Consider the following 18,112-nt stretch of genomic DNA (forward strand, 5'->3'; position numbering starts at 1 on the left):
ATAAATAATTATTTTAAATTTGGTTTGTTGTCAAAATGTATTATTTGTTTAGTAAAAATGTATTATTTGCGTAAGCATTACAAAATGACTTAGAAAATATTATTTCTTGCTATATCTATTTCACTAATCTACATTAAATTTTCCAATAAAATAAAACAATATTTAAATTAACAATAAATATATTTATTTAACTTAGCCTCTTTAAATAGTGCGTAATACAATATTTTGTTTATGGTCTCCTAACATAGAAAGATAACAAGAAATATGATAACAGAAAAACATGGTAAAATGAACACAATCTTTTGTAAACTAATGAATTAAATTGTTTGTTTAATTATTTTCCAGTAGCTTTTCACTTGGTAAAAGGTAAGGCTAATCGTTTTCTGTACCCTTACCATGAGTTTTTACGTTTGACAAATATGACTGTTTTGGTATTTGTTTACGTATTTGCCCATACAAATTCCAATCAGCGCCCCTAGCGGATCGCGTCAAACTAGGAAATCGTATGGGCCAATACGTAAACAAATACCAAAACAGTCATATAGTCATATTTGTCGAAACGTAAAAACTCCTGGTAAGGGTACTAAACATGCTAAAATTTTATAGTCTATGAGTTTGTGTACCATATTAAAATGATGGTTAATATTTAGCGGCAAGATTGCAAATTGTGAAGATTATGATAAAGTATTATGGGCAATATGGCTATGTAATCATTACCAATATTTTCAGTAAGATCTTTTCTATATTTTGTCTATATTTTTTTATTAAAACTTATGTATTTATATGTTGGTTGGGCAAGATAAAAAGCTATTGGAAGATAATTAAAATTTATAAATTATGTTATAGTACTTGCACGCAATGGTAGAAAATTATAAAAATATGTTTATTATCATTCAATCTTGTATTTAATATGTACAGTTAACATTAAAATTATTATGTACAAATGCTATAGGCACTTAAGAATATTTTTATACAATATTGCAATTTTAGCGAGTATTTTAATTCTTTTTTTCATATTTATCGAATTTTACGGTATCACATTTATTATAAAAATATTAGAGTATAAAAATATAATCGATAAAAAGTTTTCTTAAATAATATTCAAAATATTACCCAATTTTACCAATAAATTAAAAGCATCTTAATTATTAAATATTTGTGTAATTTAATAAATATTAATTTAATGTTCGTACCTAATTAAATATAAAGGTAACCTACTCCTTGGCCGTTGTTTTATTATAAGGGTATTACCAATCAATTGTTGTAAAATTTAAGGTAATAATTACAAAAATATAATTTTCAAATTGTAAAAATGGATCACAAAACGCTTTGTATCAAAATGTCTGGCCCCTAAATGTACAATTTGTTTTTAGAATGCAGTTTTTAAATGCAAATAATATCGTTTAAATGTAGAAAATCATATTATTGTCATATTGATTTTTTTTATTAATAACGTCATTCAATGTCATTTCTGTATCGTAACAAATTAATGGTTATTATTGCATTCAGCCTTGGCATTTGAAAAAGTCACATTTGTAATTATTTCAAAAACGGGAAATTTTGTGTCACAATCAATAAGAATGGCAACCCTGCACTTACGTTCCATTTTACGTCAAATTCGTTTAAGTCCTTCGTCATAACGAAATGTTTCACTTATGCGTATATTTTGATTGAATATCGTCGCCTTGATTCCATTTTATATTAAAACAACTGAATTAAAGCAATTATGTAATTCTTATATTTAATCAACAATTAAAATTATTTTATTGATAATTGCTATTTTCCAAATTTTGAAATATTTCAAATATTTAGTGTAAGTTTAAAATGGAATGTCTCATGAATTTAGCAACTACAAAAGAATTGACTTCGTTGCATTCATAACACAATAACGTTTAAGTATGTGTTTCATTACCCCTAAACTTGGGTAATTTCATATAACAGGCTGTATGTCTGACTTTCAACTGTCAGAATGACAGTGACATTGACAACTAGTGTTGCCACATAAATAAAACAAGGCGACGACACCCAAACAGCTACGTTAGTGTTGTCGCATGTGAGATCCAGTCAACCGTGTGAGCTACTCGGTGGTATATCCCCGGTTGACCGCGGCTAGCGCACGAGTAGCCCGCGGAGACCACACCGATGAGGTACCACCGGCCGGTGCGCTCCAGCATGAGGGGACCGCCGCTGTCGCCTTGACAGCTGTCCTTGCCACCGCCCCTGTAGCCCGCGCACAGCATCTCTGGGTAGATTACTACGTTTATGCCTGGAAAGAAAATAAAGGAGTTTATTAGTTATTTATTGAAATAATTTGGCAATATTAGTACACGTATGCCAAAATAATATTATGCTTAGTTTATCAGACTAGTAGTAATGTATCTTTGATCGATTTTGTAGACGACTCCAGTCTTGATTACACGTCCGCAGATGAGAGCGACTACTTAATATCAGATCTGCTAAATATTCTACTTTAAATAAAAGTAGCAGACGAGCATGCAGTCCGCTAAGATCAAGTGATCTTAAGTAGCTACTGCCTGCACCCATGGACATCTGCAATCAACCTGAGACACGACCAAATTCCCTGAGGTCAACCATTGATGCGCTGCCATCTTTTAGGACTAAGCTGGAATACTTCGGGAAAGTATCTCTCCCTTACCATTATTACAGAAATAGGCGTGGTGGTGCCGCCGGAGTCGAACACGGTTCTACCACCTTTAAATCAATGTTATAAAAGTAGTCTTTATTTATTTATTGTATTTTGGACACAGGCAGTCATCTTTAAATAACGAAATCTTAAACTAACTTAATATCTTACCTAGACTTCGAATGCTAACAGTTTGTGTATTAAAATACATTAAATAAGTTTTTAAATATTGAATTGTATCCCAAGGTACATTTTAGTGTGTTTTAGTAGTTATAGTCCGCGTAAAACTGCTAGTCCGCTCTGAATATAGAAATGAATCGCGTCGCCATAGCAAATTGTATGACCACACCTGCTCGCAACAACTTCAGAGCGGACTAGTAGTTTGGCGCGTACTATATTTTTTTCAAATAATTGTATAATTGAATTGTATCTCAAGGTAGTCTTACCGTTAGCACGGTGCCACCGTTCACAGACCCGGTTATCGAGCACCGGTACATCAACAGCCTGCAGCGTCCGGGGGCGGAGTCTCGAGCCAGGGTTGAGCGCGCCCCAGCCTGCCGCCCAGCCGTACTGCCCGAGGAAGTCCGAGCCACGCTCCGGGAGACAGATTGGTGCTGGAATCAATGAGGAACTGTTTTATTATGCTGGAATGGAAGCTTAGTGTATGAAACTCAGTCGAGTTAAGGCACGCACGCACTTCTGATTTTCAAAGAATGTGCGGATTAGAAATAAATTATCACTGACTATAACGGTGAAAACATCGTGAGGAAAGCTATACGCCTGAGGTTCTTTAGAAAAAATGTAAGGGGTGTGTGAAGTCTACCTTAAGACGATCACAGGTGTTTTTTTAAATATAGGAATAGCATGCAGTCCACTTGATAGTAAGTGGCTTGTGCCAACCTTGAACATCTATAATCAACCCCCGATCAGATTAGATTTCTACCTGAGGTCGGCCACAGGTGCCCCGATACCTCTGAGGACTAATCTGGAACGACTCGGAAAAGTATTACTCCCTTGCCACACTCTTCAAACCAGAACTGCGCTTAATACTACTGTTCTTTGAAATAGGTGTGGCGATGGTACCTCCGGAATCGAACCGCAGAGTTCTTCCACCTTTGACACATGATGACATGTTATCACTGCAGCACATAAACGACTATAATCAGTCCATCAAACAGGAGTTCTGAAGCGGATCACAAATGCCACACAAGTACTAAGATTGCCCCTTAGACCATCGTTTCCCAACCTTTTTCAGTCCACGGACCCTTAAGAAATCAAGCACAGTTTTCACGGACCCCCTTAATAAAATAAACAGTTGAAAAAGGCAGTAAAGCGGCCCTTTTGCATTTAATGAGCGATTTATGTATGGTCCAAAGATGACACCGCGGACCCCCATACATATACTCGCGGACCCCCAGGGGTCCGCAGACCACAGGTTGGGAAACGCGCCCTTAGACAGCCCTTAAAGATAATTACAAATATTAATAAACTACCCCCATACTTACCTATATGCGGCATATAGTGCACATTTCGATCCAACGTCAATACCGCGACATCGAACCGATCAGCTTGCGGCGTGAATTTAAACAGTGGATGCACTTTGATAGCACGCACGCCAAACGTGTACGCCGGGAGCGGCTCTGCAGCGGAGTTGATGACGTAGTCGCCGAGCGTGACACGGACGTGACGCGGTTGGGCACGGGCGACGCAGTGACCCGCTGTCACGACGTGACGACGCGATATGAGGGAACCGCCGCATCTGGAGGTGGAGGTGGGGTTAGAGAGGTTTTTTGTGTGATATACTGATAACATAGATTAGTAAAGATACTTCACGGCCTTGAAATTGAATGAAGCCACAAACGGCTTATTTTAGTAAGTTCTTTTTTTGAATTTTGACAAATAAAATCATTTTTAGAAAAAAAATACGAATAAATAACTAATTTACGTAATTTACGTAATAAATAAATAATTATTTCAAATATTTTAGGGACATTTTAGCACGGAGACGTGGCAAAACTTTTATTACGCAACTATTTCAATTCTCAGAACTGGGTACATTTTCTTGTTAGGAGTGAGTAATATTTACTAATCTATGTCGTAACATAATGATAAAGAGTTGTTCGAAAAGTTTTAGTTGTTTATAGTGAAATTTTATACATATTAAGAAAGATATAGTCCGCGAGAAACAGAGTCCGCTCTGAATATAGAAATGAGTCGCGCCGACAACAACTTCAGAGCGGACTAGCACTTTGGCGCGGACTATACAAAAAGTAAAATACCTAATAGTTAATTATTACAAAAAATACTATGAGTATAGTATAGTTAAATATGGTACAGTAAAGGATTTTTAGAAAGAAAATATAAATAAAAAAATAGTGAATAAAAATACTTAGTAAAAGGAGTCAGTTTTTTTAAACTTTATTGAAAAATTAAATTGAATTTACTCAGTTGACTAATTTTAAAATTAGAATTATTAAAAAAATATGACTAGATGTAGATTTTCCGCATACCTGAATAACAAAATTTTGACCCTTGCTACTAATAAAAAACATAGTAAAAATACTTCTGAGTTTCATAAACTGCATCAGTGTTGCGCTCAAATTAAAATTACCAATTCATTTACATAACACACGTGCATGATACGCAGTGTGGGCATGGCATTAGCGTGCTATTACAGGAAAGTTGAAAGAGAAAATTGCTTTGTATCATGATTATGTCAGTTAATAAGTGGCTTAAACTTGCTTTATATGTAAATCGATGTTTAGGTCAAAAGCAACAATTTGAACCATTTTTGAAATATTCATTGATACGTAGGTACAAGTGATTGCAAAATAATCTGTTTGGGATATAATGCTGCAGAATGAGATATTTATGACGTGTTAATTTTCGCGCTAAATTCATAGACAATGTGACAATTTTTTTTTACAATATTAGGCTAAATCGATTAACTAAGATAACATATTATCTAATAATTAATTATTCACGTAGTATTCGTTCTTTACAAATATAATTATGTATAAAATAAAAACTCAACTTTTTAAATTTAACTTATTACTGTCCCACTGCTGGGCAAGTTTGTGATATAAGAAAGACACTCGTCTTAGTTTACGCTAGGTACAAATGGATTGGTAGATTAAAAGGCACACTGGATTTTAAAAAGTAATTTTAAGGCAGATTTTGACATACATATGGCAACACTCAATACTTTTTTACATTATAACAGATATAAAAGCAAAAGAGATAAATGCAATATTTTCTTATCGGGAAACTTGATTATAATTAGTAATACGTTGACAGAGTAATTAAATGTCAATTATACTTGCTTATGTATGGATTTAATTAGAAAAGCATAAGAAAATAGGAAGACACAACGCAGTAAGTAACGACACAAACGTTACATTGACAAGCAATTAGATTTAGTTTAACTACTAATCACTAATCAGAAGATGAAATAAACTAACTGTTATTTTGTGTTTTTAAGTTTATATGATGCTTTGTTCTAATATGGAAGTAGAAAAGTAGCATACAGTATACTTGATGCTAAGGCCATTGCCACCCATGGATATTTGTAATCAACCCCAGATAGGATTAGAGTTAAAGCTCAAGTTAGCTACAGATATGTTGCTACCGTTATGGACTAAGTGGGGACGCCTCGGAGTATGTCTTACCATACCCTTTAAACACAGCAGCGCTTAGCATTGTGGTATTACATTGGAGAACATTTTAATATTGGCAATACTGACAATGATGATGATGACTGGTTTATAACCAATGGCAAATCTATTACGGATATTGAGTAATGTAGGTTAGGATAGGTTAGGTTAGCGTAGGTTAGGAGTGGTGAAGTTATTCGTGTTATTTTTTGGTAATATTTTACATTAATATTTAAATACTACAATATATGTGTATTTATAGTTAAACAATAAGATTTAATTCATTTTATCATGCATTTTAATTAACCTGTATTAAAATATAGTATAATATTACATATAACATGCAAACTTATAAAACTAAATAATTATATACATAAAGAGGAATGTGCGAAAAAGTCTGTGTATAAATAATTAAGAAATAAGACAAAGTATTTAATTTTAAGACTTCTTTCATGCTTTACATTTTTCAGGCATGCAATATTTATTACATAAGTACATTGAGTTCAAAAAAATCTACTCGAATAAATAGCAAATTATACAAAGAAATTAAAGAAAAAAATCGTACAAATAAACGAAAGGTATATACAGATCAGAGTTGCCAGTTAAAACCCAAATTTCTACTTTAATTCCCCGAAAAAGGCTAAATGCAATTTTACATTGCTGTATATTTGTCTCTTTCGCACATTTACCTCTCTATCCAACACTGCTTCCAACCAATAAGCTCGAAAATGGACATTAGCATGTTGCATCTGTAAAAATTATATTAATCAGTATTAGTCGTTTTAACACGGAAAATTCTACCAACATAGCACTTAAAAAAATATGGTGAAGTGCAAAAATTGTCTCTGAAGGCTTTTTCTTGTCAAGCGGGTGCAAATTCTCATATTTTTATGTATGATTGGAGTTGCAAAAGAGCTTGTAGTCCACCGTCTCGGAAGCTAAGTCGTTCCTGCCAACCATGGACATCTGTGATCAACCATATTGAACAGGTTCGCCACTTCTGAAGCCTAAGATGGTTGACACACAGTATAAGTGGGCTTACATCCACTGAAATGGAGATATATATTTGTTTCACGTCAGAAATGGGTGTAGCAGTGGGATCTTCCCAGTCGACCTATACTGACTCAATCATCTTTAGCATCCCATGTATATCGCTTATAAACAGAAAAAGTATGTACGAAACGATAATACGCGTGTGGCACGCATGTGTCGCATCACACAGTGGCACTAACTCGCGTGACAAGAATAAGACAAATGACAGTTGACATTTGTCAGATCACAGGCGAGTTGCCATATAAATTTACTTTCTACTATTTTGGTAGAATTTTTATTAACGTAAAATATAGATTATTAACAATATTAACAGTTTTTACATTGTAATATAATCTACATTTTATTAATTGTTATTCACAAGCACACACAAAAATAGTTAATATTATCGTTGACAAAACAGTATATCATCTGATGTAAATACATATTTAAATGTGATATATGTATTGCAGGTTAATATTTTTACAGTATTCAGATTTTTTTACAAAGACGTGATCTAAAATTTACAATGTGTTTTATTGAAATTGAGACGAAAGTTCTGTTCAAATATTGCTGGACCGATTACGATAAAATTTTGCAATTTTATCATGTACGGATACGAAAAAAGTTATACATATCAAAGTATATATGTTTTAGTACTTAAGGGTAGGTTAATTCTCAGTTACTTACGTGTTAATAATTATAGTGATTGAGTGACGTTACTGTAATAATTATTATTTGTTTTTCATATTAAAGTTTTGGCATAAAACAGTACAATACCCTTACTAGGAGATTTTGCGTTTCGACAAATATGACTGTTTTGGTATTTGTTTACGTATTGGCCCATACCATTTCCTAGTTCTGACACAATCCGCTAGGGGCGCTGATTGGAAATTGTATGGGCCAATACGTAAACAAATACCAAAACAGTCATATTTGTCGAAACGTAAAAACTCCTGGTAAGGGTACAGTACAGTATGGGCAATTGGGTATCTATCTATCAGACTTTAGAAGTCCACTACTGGCAGTAAATACCATTTTAAAACAAAACAACTTGTTTAATTCCAAAGGTAAGTCTGTTTCTAACACCGAATTAAGTTAATTTCTAACACGGAGTTAAGACTTAAAAGGCTACATTCACAGCCCCACACAAGGATTCCCTGTATCGTGGGTGCTACGGACACATACAGAGACAATTACACAAACACCCAGACCCAGAAACAGAAACCTAAATTCATCATTCAGATATCTGTGTAGCCGGGGATCGAACCCGGGACCCTCTGCGCTTCAAACCGGTGATCGCTCCGCTACGCGGGTTAGACTGTTTCTCATATAAACTTAACTCTGTTCTTAATACGCATACAAGTCTGTTTCTAACGCAGAAACAACCGTTTCTAATACGAGGAAGTTTGTTTCTAATACAATGTCACCTGGAGGAGCCAATCCGGATGTAGGCTTGCCAGGGGAAGGTCCCGAAGCCTGCGTCGTCGCCACCCACGATCCTCCGCTGGGCGGTCTGTTTGCCCACGGCTATGCCACAACCTGGAACAAGGAAATTTTATTTTTATTTGGGAAACAGAATATTTAATACACACATTCACGTAGATATAACTAAAATCAGCAAAGCTTCCAAAAAAATAATATTAACACCAAAGAATATTGCAAGGGGTAAAAACGACAAACAAAGGGTAAGGGGCGAAAGGGTACGGGAGGCCACCGGGGGGGTTTTAGTGCGGTAAAAATCCCACATAACCCAGCGTCACTCCCATGGCCTCGGGTACCTTTTGAAGGTTTCCCCCTCGTCAAAAAAAAAAAAAAAAAAACCAAAAATAAAAAATTAAAAACAAAAAAAAAACGGGATGCTGACTAATAGGGTTCCTATTACAAAGCCTGCGCTGTAGGTCCGTCTTTCACATGGCTATCTTTTGAATCGTAAAAGACAGACACTTGAATTTTTTACAGGCTGTGTATAACGTTGGCTACTAGACCAACTAATACTAAAAATAAAAACTTAAAAATAAATGGAGGTCACGATAAAAAAGCCGCTTTATTAGTTTTTTTAACCGTAAGAGGCTTTAAATTTTGACATTGTAGGTATTTCTATGGGTGTTCTTCTATGATAACAAATACTAAAAAAAAAAAAAATTGTGGCACGGAACCCTTGTCGTGGAAGTTCGACTTGCATTTGGTCTATTATTAAATTTAAACGTTTATAAAAAATATTTTAATGTGTTTTATTGGTAAGTATTACATTTATTCGGTTAACATCGCCCCCATAAATAAATCTTGCAATCATCAACCCATTGTTGTTCCACTGCTGGGTACGGGTCTCCTTTCAGAATGAGAAGGATTAGGCCATAGTCCACCGCGCTGGACAAGTGCGTATTGGTAGACTTCACATAACTTATACATAACTTTTTTAAGATTTCTCAGTTATGCAGGTTCCCGCACGACGTTTTTCTTCACCGTTTAAGCAAGTGATATTTAATTTCTAATACGCACATCACTTTGGAAAATCAGAGGCCTGGGATTTGAACCTCGGACTCCTAGATCAAGAGGCCGAGTTTCTTAACCACTAGGCTATCACTGCTTTTTTGTTTATCGGTAAGTAAAAAGTATCTAAGTAAGTAAGTATCTATTCGGTCAAAAACACTTTCATAAATAAACGAGCTTTTGCCCGCGGCTTCGCTCGCGTTACGAAGGAATATTTTCATCCCCTATTTTATTCCCTTGGGGTAGAATTGATCAAAATCCCTTCTTAGCAGATGCCTACGTAACATCTACCTGTAAGATGTAAGATAACATCTACCTGCATGCCAAATTTCAGCCCGATCCGTCCAGTGGTTTGGGCTGTGCGTTGATAGATCACTATGTCAGTCAGTCACCTTTGAGTTATATATATTTTAAATGATATACTTAGTAATTGTTAAAAATATAAATTGAAGGACAGTAAAATAGTACACTGATTTGTTATTGTATTTACCTTCAAAAACATATTTCTCCATGTTCACCTTAGGAAGTAACTTTGGCACGCGCCAGAGTTTGAACAGCTCTACGGTTTCACATTTCCTCACCACAATTACGACGAAAGTACACAACATTACACAGTACTTCATTTTCTAGTTTTATAACGCCATTTTTATATATTTTCACAAATTTAGGAGTGCCTCCAATCTATTCATAGTATTTTCCACCCGAATTCGGCGAAGCAAAAAGGACAGCTTTTTATTGACGTCTTTATTTTTAAATAAAAAAATCATTGGTTTTCAGAATATTTTTAAATGTATAGAGATATTAATTCAATAAAAGGAATTTTATGTTTTTTTGATATAAGTTCAAGTCCATTTCTTACCTAAAAACGAAAAAAGCAAACTTAAAAACTTTTCACGTTGTTGACTAAAAAGTATTTAATTTTACTAGCTATCAAATCTACATAATTATTAAATAAATTGAAATTAGCATAACTTTTCTTTGTTGGTCGTCATAACTCATAAGTATCAAAAACTATGAAACTAACAATATAACGAAACTTATTTGTCTATTGATACGAAATTTTATTATTAGTAATTTATAATTTATTATAAAATTGTTTGCGTCTCATAAAAAACATTCACATGTTACTTCCTACGAATATCAAATAACACATTACATAAAAGAATTAACATTAATTCACACCGAAAATAATTCACTCAACCACAATTAATACTATAATTACTAGAACACGTTTAATATTATAATTATTCGTTTAATATGTTTATTCATCCACGCGTAGTTCCTATTACGCAGTTATCATAATTCGCACCAAAAATAATTCACTCAACAACAATTAGTACTATAATTACACGAACTCGTTTAATATTATAATTATTCGTTTAATACGTTTATCTACACGGGTAATACGAACCAGTGATCACAGTAAACTGAACTGGACTGTGTATTATATAATCGTTATGTAATAATCAGGTATTTGAAAGAAGTGCATTTTACTTTAAACTGGATCTATAAAACTGTGTCGGTATTAATACCTTTAACCCACTTACTTAAAACTCTCACTGATATTCGATAAGGGATTGGCAAAGAAAGATCTTTTGTAATCGTGGGCTTCAAGGCATAGGGGCATATACATAATACCCCTACTTTTCTGGAGAAAGTTTTCTTACAAAAAGTTTTAAATTGTTTTTTTATAAATTAATTAACCTATTATTATGATGCACTGAGAGATTAAGTATTGACACATTTGGAAACGAATGACGTAATAAAGCAAAAAACTACTCAATGGTTTGAAGGCCGCGGTATATATATAGTTAGTTTTAATTTTAGCCAGTTTAGTTCAAGTCCAGTTATTAATAATTAATTAATTTAAGGTCTAGCTTACCAAGGATCGAACTTGACTTTCTTATAGCCAAAAAATAAATTGGATAGATTTTTTTTTTATAATATAGGAGTAGCAGACGAGCATGCAGTCCACCTGATGGTAAGTGGATACTGCCGCCCGTGGACATCCGTAATCAACCCCAAATAGGATTAGATATTCCTACCTGAGGTCGGCCACAGATACGCCGATACCCCTGAGGACTAAGCTGGAACGCCTCGGAAAAGTATGTCTCCCGTACCTCACCATTCAAACCGGAACACAGCAGCGCCTAACACTGCTGTTATTAGGTAGAAATAGGTGTGGCGGTGGTGCCGCCGGAGTCGAACCACAAAGGGTTCTACCACCTTCAATAATTACGGATTAATTAATTAAGTACGGATGTTGGAAATAAATAAGAAAGGTATTTTTAACCGTTTGTCCTTTTTTTGGATTACAGTATAGATTCGAAAGCTTTTAAAGACTAATTTTCGGTCTCTTTCCTCTTATAAAAATGTAGTTCTGTGAGGTACGGACTTCGGTTTGTTTATTATCCAAATTTGTACATGTACTTAAAAAGATAGCAATATTCAAGACAAGAGTGTTGCAATCATATTTTGAATTGCGGGAGGTTAGAAATAGACTTATTTCTGTGTTAGAAATAGATTTATTTCTCAGCTACAAGACTACATATCCAAAAAAAGTCTAAATGATGAATACAATGCCGGAAATTTCGTATCAAGTATTATATATTATCGTTCAAACCATCCATTGAGACAATCTAACTTAACTACAAGATTACAAACCGCTAAACCGCAAGCGAGAAAGTTCAAGTTGAAACAATAGTGTCATCTTTCTTACAAATAAAACTTGTTTATTAAGCAATTCCTTTATAATTTTCTTCGCTAAAAAGTGGTAAAACCCCTTGGTTTTTTAAATATACTCGTAGGAGTGGCAGATGAGTATGCAGTATCTGATGGTAAGTGGCTACTGCCGCCCATAGACATCTGTAATCAACCCCAGATAGTATTAGATATGCCTACCTGAGGTCGGCCACAGATGCACCGCTACCCTTGAGGACTAAACTGGAACACCTCGGAAAAGTATGCCTCCCTGGGTGGTACGACCAATTTTCGATAGATGGCGCCACTGTCATTCCCATGAAGATACAAATTCAGTTATATGTATGTCAATTTTCTTTTAAAAGCAGGCGAAGCCGCGGGAACTACTAGTCGCAAATAAAAATGTACAGGTGCTCATATCTAAAGTGACCATTTATTATTTCAGTCAAAACGGGACATCGATATTTTTATGTCAATTACTTTTTACTTGAAAATATATAGTTAAAAAAGACTAAAAAACACGCTTTTATGATAAAATCAACTAATAAGTAGAAAATAATAATCAATCTAGGAAGCAATAAAGGAACAGTAAGTAGTAAGTAAAGTAGTATAATTGTGGAAAAAGTGAGGAGCGCTTTTCGAAAATTGATAAATGGAGCACCCCACCCCACGTGCTTTTAAAACATTCTTATTTTAAATTTATGGATTTTATTATTTAGTTATCATTATTGTCATTTGCGAGAACGGGTCAATTTTGTGTCCCGAGGTTAATTTTCCAAGGTGAAGGTGGTAGAACCCTTTGTAGTTCGACTCAGGCGGCACCACCGCCACATCTATTTCTACCTAATAACAGCAGTGTTAGGCGCTGCTGTGTTTCGGTTTGAAGGGTGTGGTAAGGGAGACAAACTTTTCCGAGGCGTTCCAGCTTAGTCCTCAGGGGTAGCGGCGCATCTGTGGCCGACCTCAGGTAGGAATATCTAATCCTATCTGGGGTTGATTACAGATGTCCATGGGCGGCAGTAGCCACTTACCATCAGGTGGACTGCATGCTCGTCTGCTACTCTTATATTATAAAAAAAAAATTCGGGGACCACAGGACGAAGCATCGAAAAAAGGGAATGTGCTGTTCAAAACGGGACGTATGGTCGCTTTACTCATACCATGTCTTCATTCTTGCACAAGCGTCATTATGTTATCATTTTACGGTGACTGACCATCAGTAACAATGCTATGGAGTTGCGTCTTCATTGCTACAGTATTAGTCAATGAGTAGATTAGCAACATCTTGAATTTTGGTCTAGATTGCTCAAGGGTGGCTTAATTCTTCTCAATCAAAAAGGTAGAAGGTGATTTGCACAAGTACAATCCTTTTGAAGGTGGTAGAACCCTTTGTGGTTTCACTCCGGCGGCACCACCGCCACACCTATTTCTGTAATAACAGCAGTATTGACCGCTGCTGTGTTGGTTCGAAAAGTGTGGTAATAGGAGACTTACTTTTCCGAGGCGTTCCAGCTGGAACTTGACTAAGTTTAGTCCTCAGGGGTAGCGGCGCAGCTGATGTCAACGTCAGGTGAGAATATCTAATCCTATCTGGGGTTGATTACAGATGTCCATGCGTATTACGGCAGTAGCCACTTACCATCAGGTGGACTGCAAGCTCGTCTGCTACTCCTACAATATAAAAAAAAATATTAACTTATTTTTGAAGTGAAGCCTTCTTTAGGCACGTTGGATAATTTTTATGACATAGTTTGCCTGGCAAGTACGGCCTTAGAATTGTTAAATCTAAACTTATATTATACAGAGGAAAACTTTGTTTATTTGTTTGATTGTAATGAATAGGTTCAAAAATTACTGGACCGATTTTAAAAATTCTTTCACCATTCGAAAGCTACATTATCCATGAGTAACATAGGCTATATTTTATATGAAATATATTTGATAAATTTATTTTGAGGCGGTACAAAGTTTGCCGGGTCAGCTAGTTGGGTATAAAATTTTGCGAACTTTTGCGAACACAACGGGCCTCTGTAGTCCAGGTGTCCCGTATCATCGATACGTCTGATACGGCGGAAGCCTTCAAACCAAAACCCAGTAATGTTTAATATTGTTATCTTATGGTGGGTATAAGCAGTGATAGCCGAGTGGTTAAGAAACTCTGCCTCTCGATCAAATCCGAGGTCCAAATCCCGGGCACTCATGTATGATTTTTCAAAATTATGTGCGTATTAGAAATTATTTGTAACTAACTAAAGGCAAAGGAAAACGTCGTGAGGAAACGTGTATACTTGAGAAATCTTAAAAAAACTGTTTTCAAAGGTATGTGAAGTCTACCAATGCACTTGGCCAGCGCGGTGGACTATGGCCTAATCCTTTTCATTCTGAGAGGAGACCTGTGCCCAGCCGGTGGGTAGTAATGGTATGATGATATGATGGTGGGTATGCGTATGGCATCTTCAAATCGACAAGAACCACTGACCTATCCACTATAATTGGCAGCCATTAAATCCGTTTGACATTTCCTTACAATACATGTTTCTGTCGGATTCGTTTCGTAAGATCAGACACGCTTTCACTAAGAGAAAATGTTTTTGGAGGATTTTGTATTGTTGTGCACACTTATGCTCCTAGCTGAAACATTTTTCTATCATTTGTAAGTGTTAAAACGCTCAGACGGGGTTTAAAAATACGATATATTTTTCCACAATCATCAACTTTTGCAATAAATTGAAAATTTTAAATTATTGTTACATTAGCTTAGTATGTTTACTTATAATTAATTTAAATTGCTTCACCCTTACAGGGTTTCATGCCACTGTATCAAAGTTTGTAACACCTTTATATGTATGTGATAACTGCATGATGCAATAAAGATTATGATTATGATATTTTATTTCATAATTTATTTATATATATTTTTTGAAGGTGGTAGAACCCTTTGTGGTTCGAATCCGGCGGCACCACCGTCACACCTATTTCTACCTAATAAAAGCAGTGTTAGGCGCTGCTGTGTTCCGGTTTGAAGGGTGTGGTAAGGGAGACAGACTTTTCCGAGGCGTTCCAGCTTAGTCCTCAGGGGTAGCGGCGCATGTGTGGCCGACCTCATGTAGGAATATCTAATCCCATCTGGGGTTGATTACAGATGTACATGGGCGACAGTAGCCACTTACCATCAGGTGGACTGCATGCTCGTCTGCTACTCTTATATTATATAAAAAAACAACCACTAATATAATGTTCGAGGGTGGTAGAACCCTCTGAGGTTCGACTCCGGCGTCACCAACGCCGCATTTCTGCGTTATAACAGCAGTGTTAAGCGCTGCTGTGTTCTTGAAGGGTGTGGTAAAACAAACAAATGTTTGTTACGTTTTCAACCCTTAACTACCAATGTCTTGAAATTTTGTACACACGTTGTCAAGGGTCTAAAAATTACATAGAATATTTTTTTCTAAAAAGAAAGAACTATTCCCTAAGGATAGATAAAAACGATATTGTCTTCGACTTCTGTAAATGCGAGCGAAGCCGTGGGCAAAAGCTAATTAAATAAATAGTCTTTAATCCAACATCAATAAAAACAAGCATATAATCGACTGCATAATCGATTAATTCGATTACACATTCGTTACATCACTAGGAACACAGCACTATGCATTACAATGACAGCTATCTAGGTTATACTTTATATTCCAGACACGGTTTTTGTGTCCTTGAGTTTCCGACCTTGGGTCGAATGGGTCACTGGTTCGATTCTCGGCTGAGTTTTTTGAAGATTTTTGCTCGATGACAGATGTTTAATGAGTGCAAATTTCATTGCTTCGTTTTTCGGCCAGAGCTTTTTAGATCATACGCCTACATTTAAATTAGGAGGCTTAATTTTCACTTCGAGCTTGTATTTATATTCTTGGACTCTATTTATATTATGAGTCTTAATTTAGATTTACAGCCTTAATGTTGATGTCAGGCCATTTTAGGGAATTTATTTAGATTAGAGTCTGCTACTTAAACTAGGAGCTTTAATTTATATTCGGAGCTTTTTTTAATCAGTACTCTTAGTTTACATTAAAATCATTTGTTTAATTTTGAAATCTTAATTTACATTTGGACTTTATTTAAATTAAGAACTATAATTTATATTACAAGTATTTATTTACATTACGATCCTTTATTTAGATTATGAGCCTTATTTTAGGTCTTTATTTACATTCAAATCCTAAACTACAATTATAAGACATTTTCAGATTATAAGCCTCAATTTAGATTACTGTCCTTTTTGAGATAAGCTTGAATTTAGATTATAAGTCTTTGTTAACATAAAAAGACTTTAATCGCACGGACTTATTTCTATACTAAAGACGTATTAAGCGACTCCACTTAACTGTATTGCAAAACAAGATTTCTACCAATTAACGTACGCTTTAATTGGGTCTTAAACTCAATTTGATGTAAATAACTATTATATATTCACCGCGTGACATACGGACGGCAATGTTTGTGTACGTGTTGAGTATATTTATGTATTGGGTAAGTATTATATCATTGTGAAAGTTGGTTAAATCTCACCTACTTTGTCGTAGCATAGTTCTGTGATCTAATGTTTTGTGCGGCCTAGATTAGGACTGTCTTTTTGTCGGAAATGAACATGTTTTTGGATGGTAAGTGCAGCCCTGGAAGTTTGTAAGCAACTTTTTATGCGCAGTGGTCAGTGGTGTCATTATAGCATGAGACTTGGGCAAATTCATAGAATGGGGCCCTTAGAAAACTTGTCACATTGTTTTACAAATGTCTTTTTTTCGCCCACGAACAAGTAGTAGTGATTGTTTTTATCCCGGTGGCTCTTGGCAGATTTTGGCTCTTGGGACGGGGGCCCCGTCAAGCCGGGGCCAGTGGCATTTTGCCAGTCTTGCCAGCCTATAGTCATAGAAGGAATATTATAGAAGGTAGTAGGACCCTTGGTGGTCTGACTCCGGCGGCACCACCGCCACACCTATTTCTACCTAATAACAGCAGTGTTAAGCACTGCTGTCATTAGGTAGAAAGGGTGTGGTAAGGGAGACATACTTTTCCGAGGCGTTCCAGCTTAGTCCTCAGCGGTAGCGGCGCATCTATCGCCGACATGAGGAGGAATATTTACGATTACAGATGTCCATGGGCGGCAGTAGCTACTTACCATCAGGTGGACTGCATGCTCCTGTGCTACTCCTATATTATAAAAAAATCTTGGTGCTGCTGAGTAGCAACACATTTGTGATGGACTTCAGGTAGAATCTATTCTATATGGAGTTAGTTACAGGTGCCCATGGGCAATTGACCATCATGTCCACTAGCATGTGGATTAACTACTTAATTCTTATAGAACTGCATAGTTACTTAAATCTTACATAAAAATGCAAGCCGCAATCTGACACATTTCTTCTAAATTATTCAACATAAAACGAGTTTTTTTGCGAATGTTTATTTACTTTTAAGTAACATTATGTCAGAGAGATTTACTTTTAAGTAATATTATGTCAGAGAGAAAGTGTCGCCTACTTTAACATATACCGCATATTATAGATATTTTCCGGAATGTTACGCTATGTTGATTTTTAGGGTT

The 18,112-nt window shown here is 35.5% G+C and overlaps 1 protein-coding gene across 4 annotated transcripts in view; it reads right to left on the minus strand.

Moving 5' to 3' along the window:
- Window positions 1–1,933: 1,933 nt before the first annotated feature.
- LOC140748600 (serine protease 33) overlaps window positions 1,934–18,112 on the minus strand; it is a 51,184-nt gene continuing 35,005 nt past the window's right edge. For 2 of the 4 annotated variants that reach the window (XM_073081436.1, XM_073081438.1), the window contains 5 exons: window positions 8,757–8,868; window positions 6,987–7,046; window positions 4,150–4,403; window positions 3,091–3,258; window positions 1,934–2,266 (listed from right to left, as the gene is read on the minus strand). In XM_073081436.1, coding sequence (XP_072937537.1) covers window positions 2,034–2,266; window positions 3,091–3,258; window positions 4,150–4,403; window positions 6,987–7,046; window positions 8,757–8,868 — 827 coding nt within the window. In that variant the 3' untranslated portion in view covers window positions 1,934–2,033. The remainder of the gene's footprint in view (window positions 2,267–3,090; window positions 3,259–4,149; window positions 4,404–6,986; window positions 7,047–8,756; window positions 8,869–18,112) is intronic. The other 2 variants (XM_073081437.1, XM_073081439.1) reach the window with 1 other exon arrangement.

The sequence above is a fragment of the Epargyreus clarus genome, unplaced genomic scaffold (assembly GCF_041222505.1).
Source record: "Epargyreus clarus isolate Ecla_fem2 unplaced genomic scaffold, WU_Ecla_fem_2.2 ptg000016l, whole genome shotgun sequence".
In the NCBI taxonomy this organism is placed as follows: domain Eukaryota; kingdom Metazoa; phylum Arthropoda; class Insecta; order Lepidoptera; family Hesperiidae; genus Epargyreus; species Epargyreus clarus.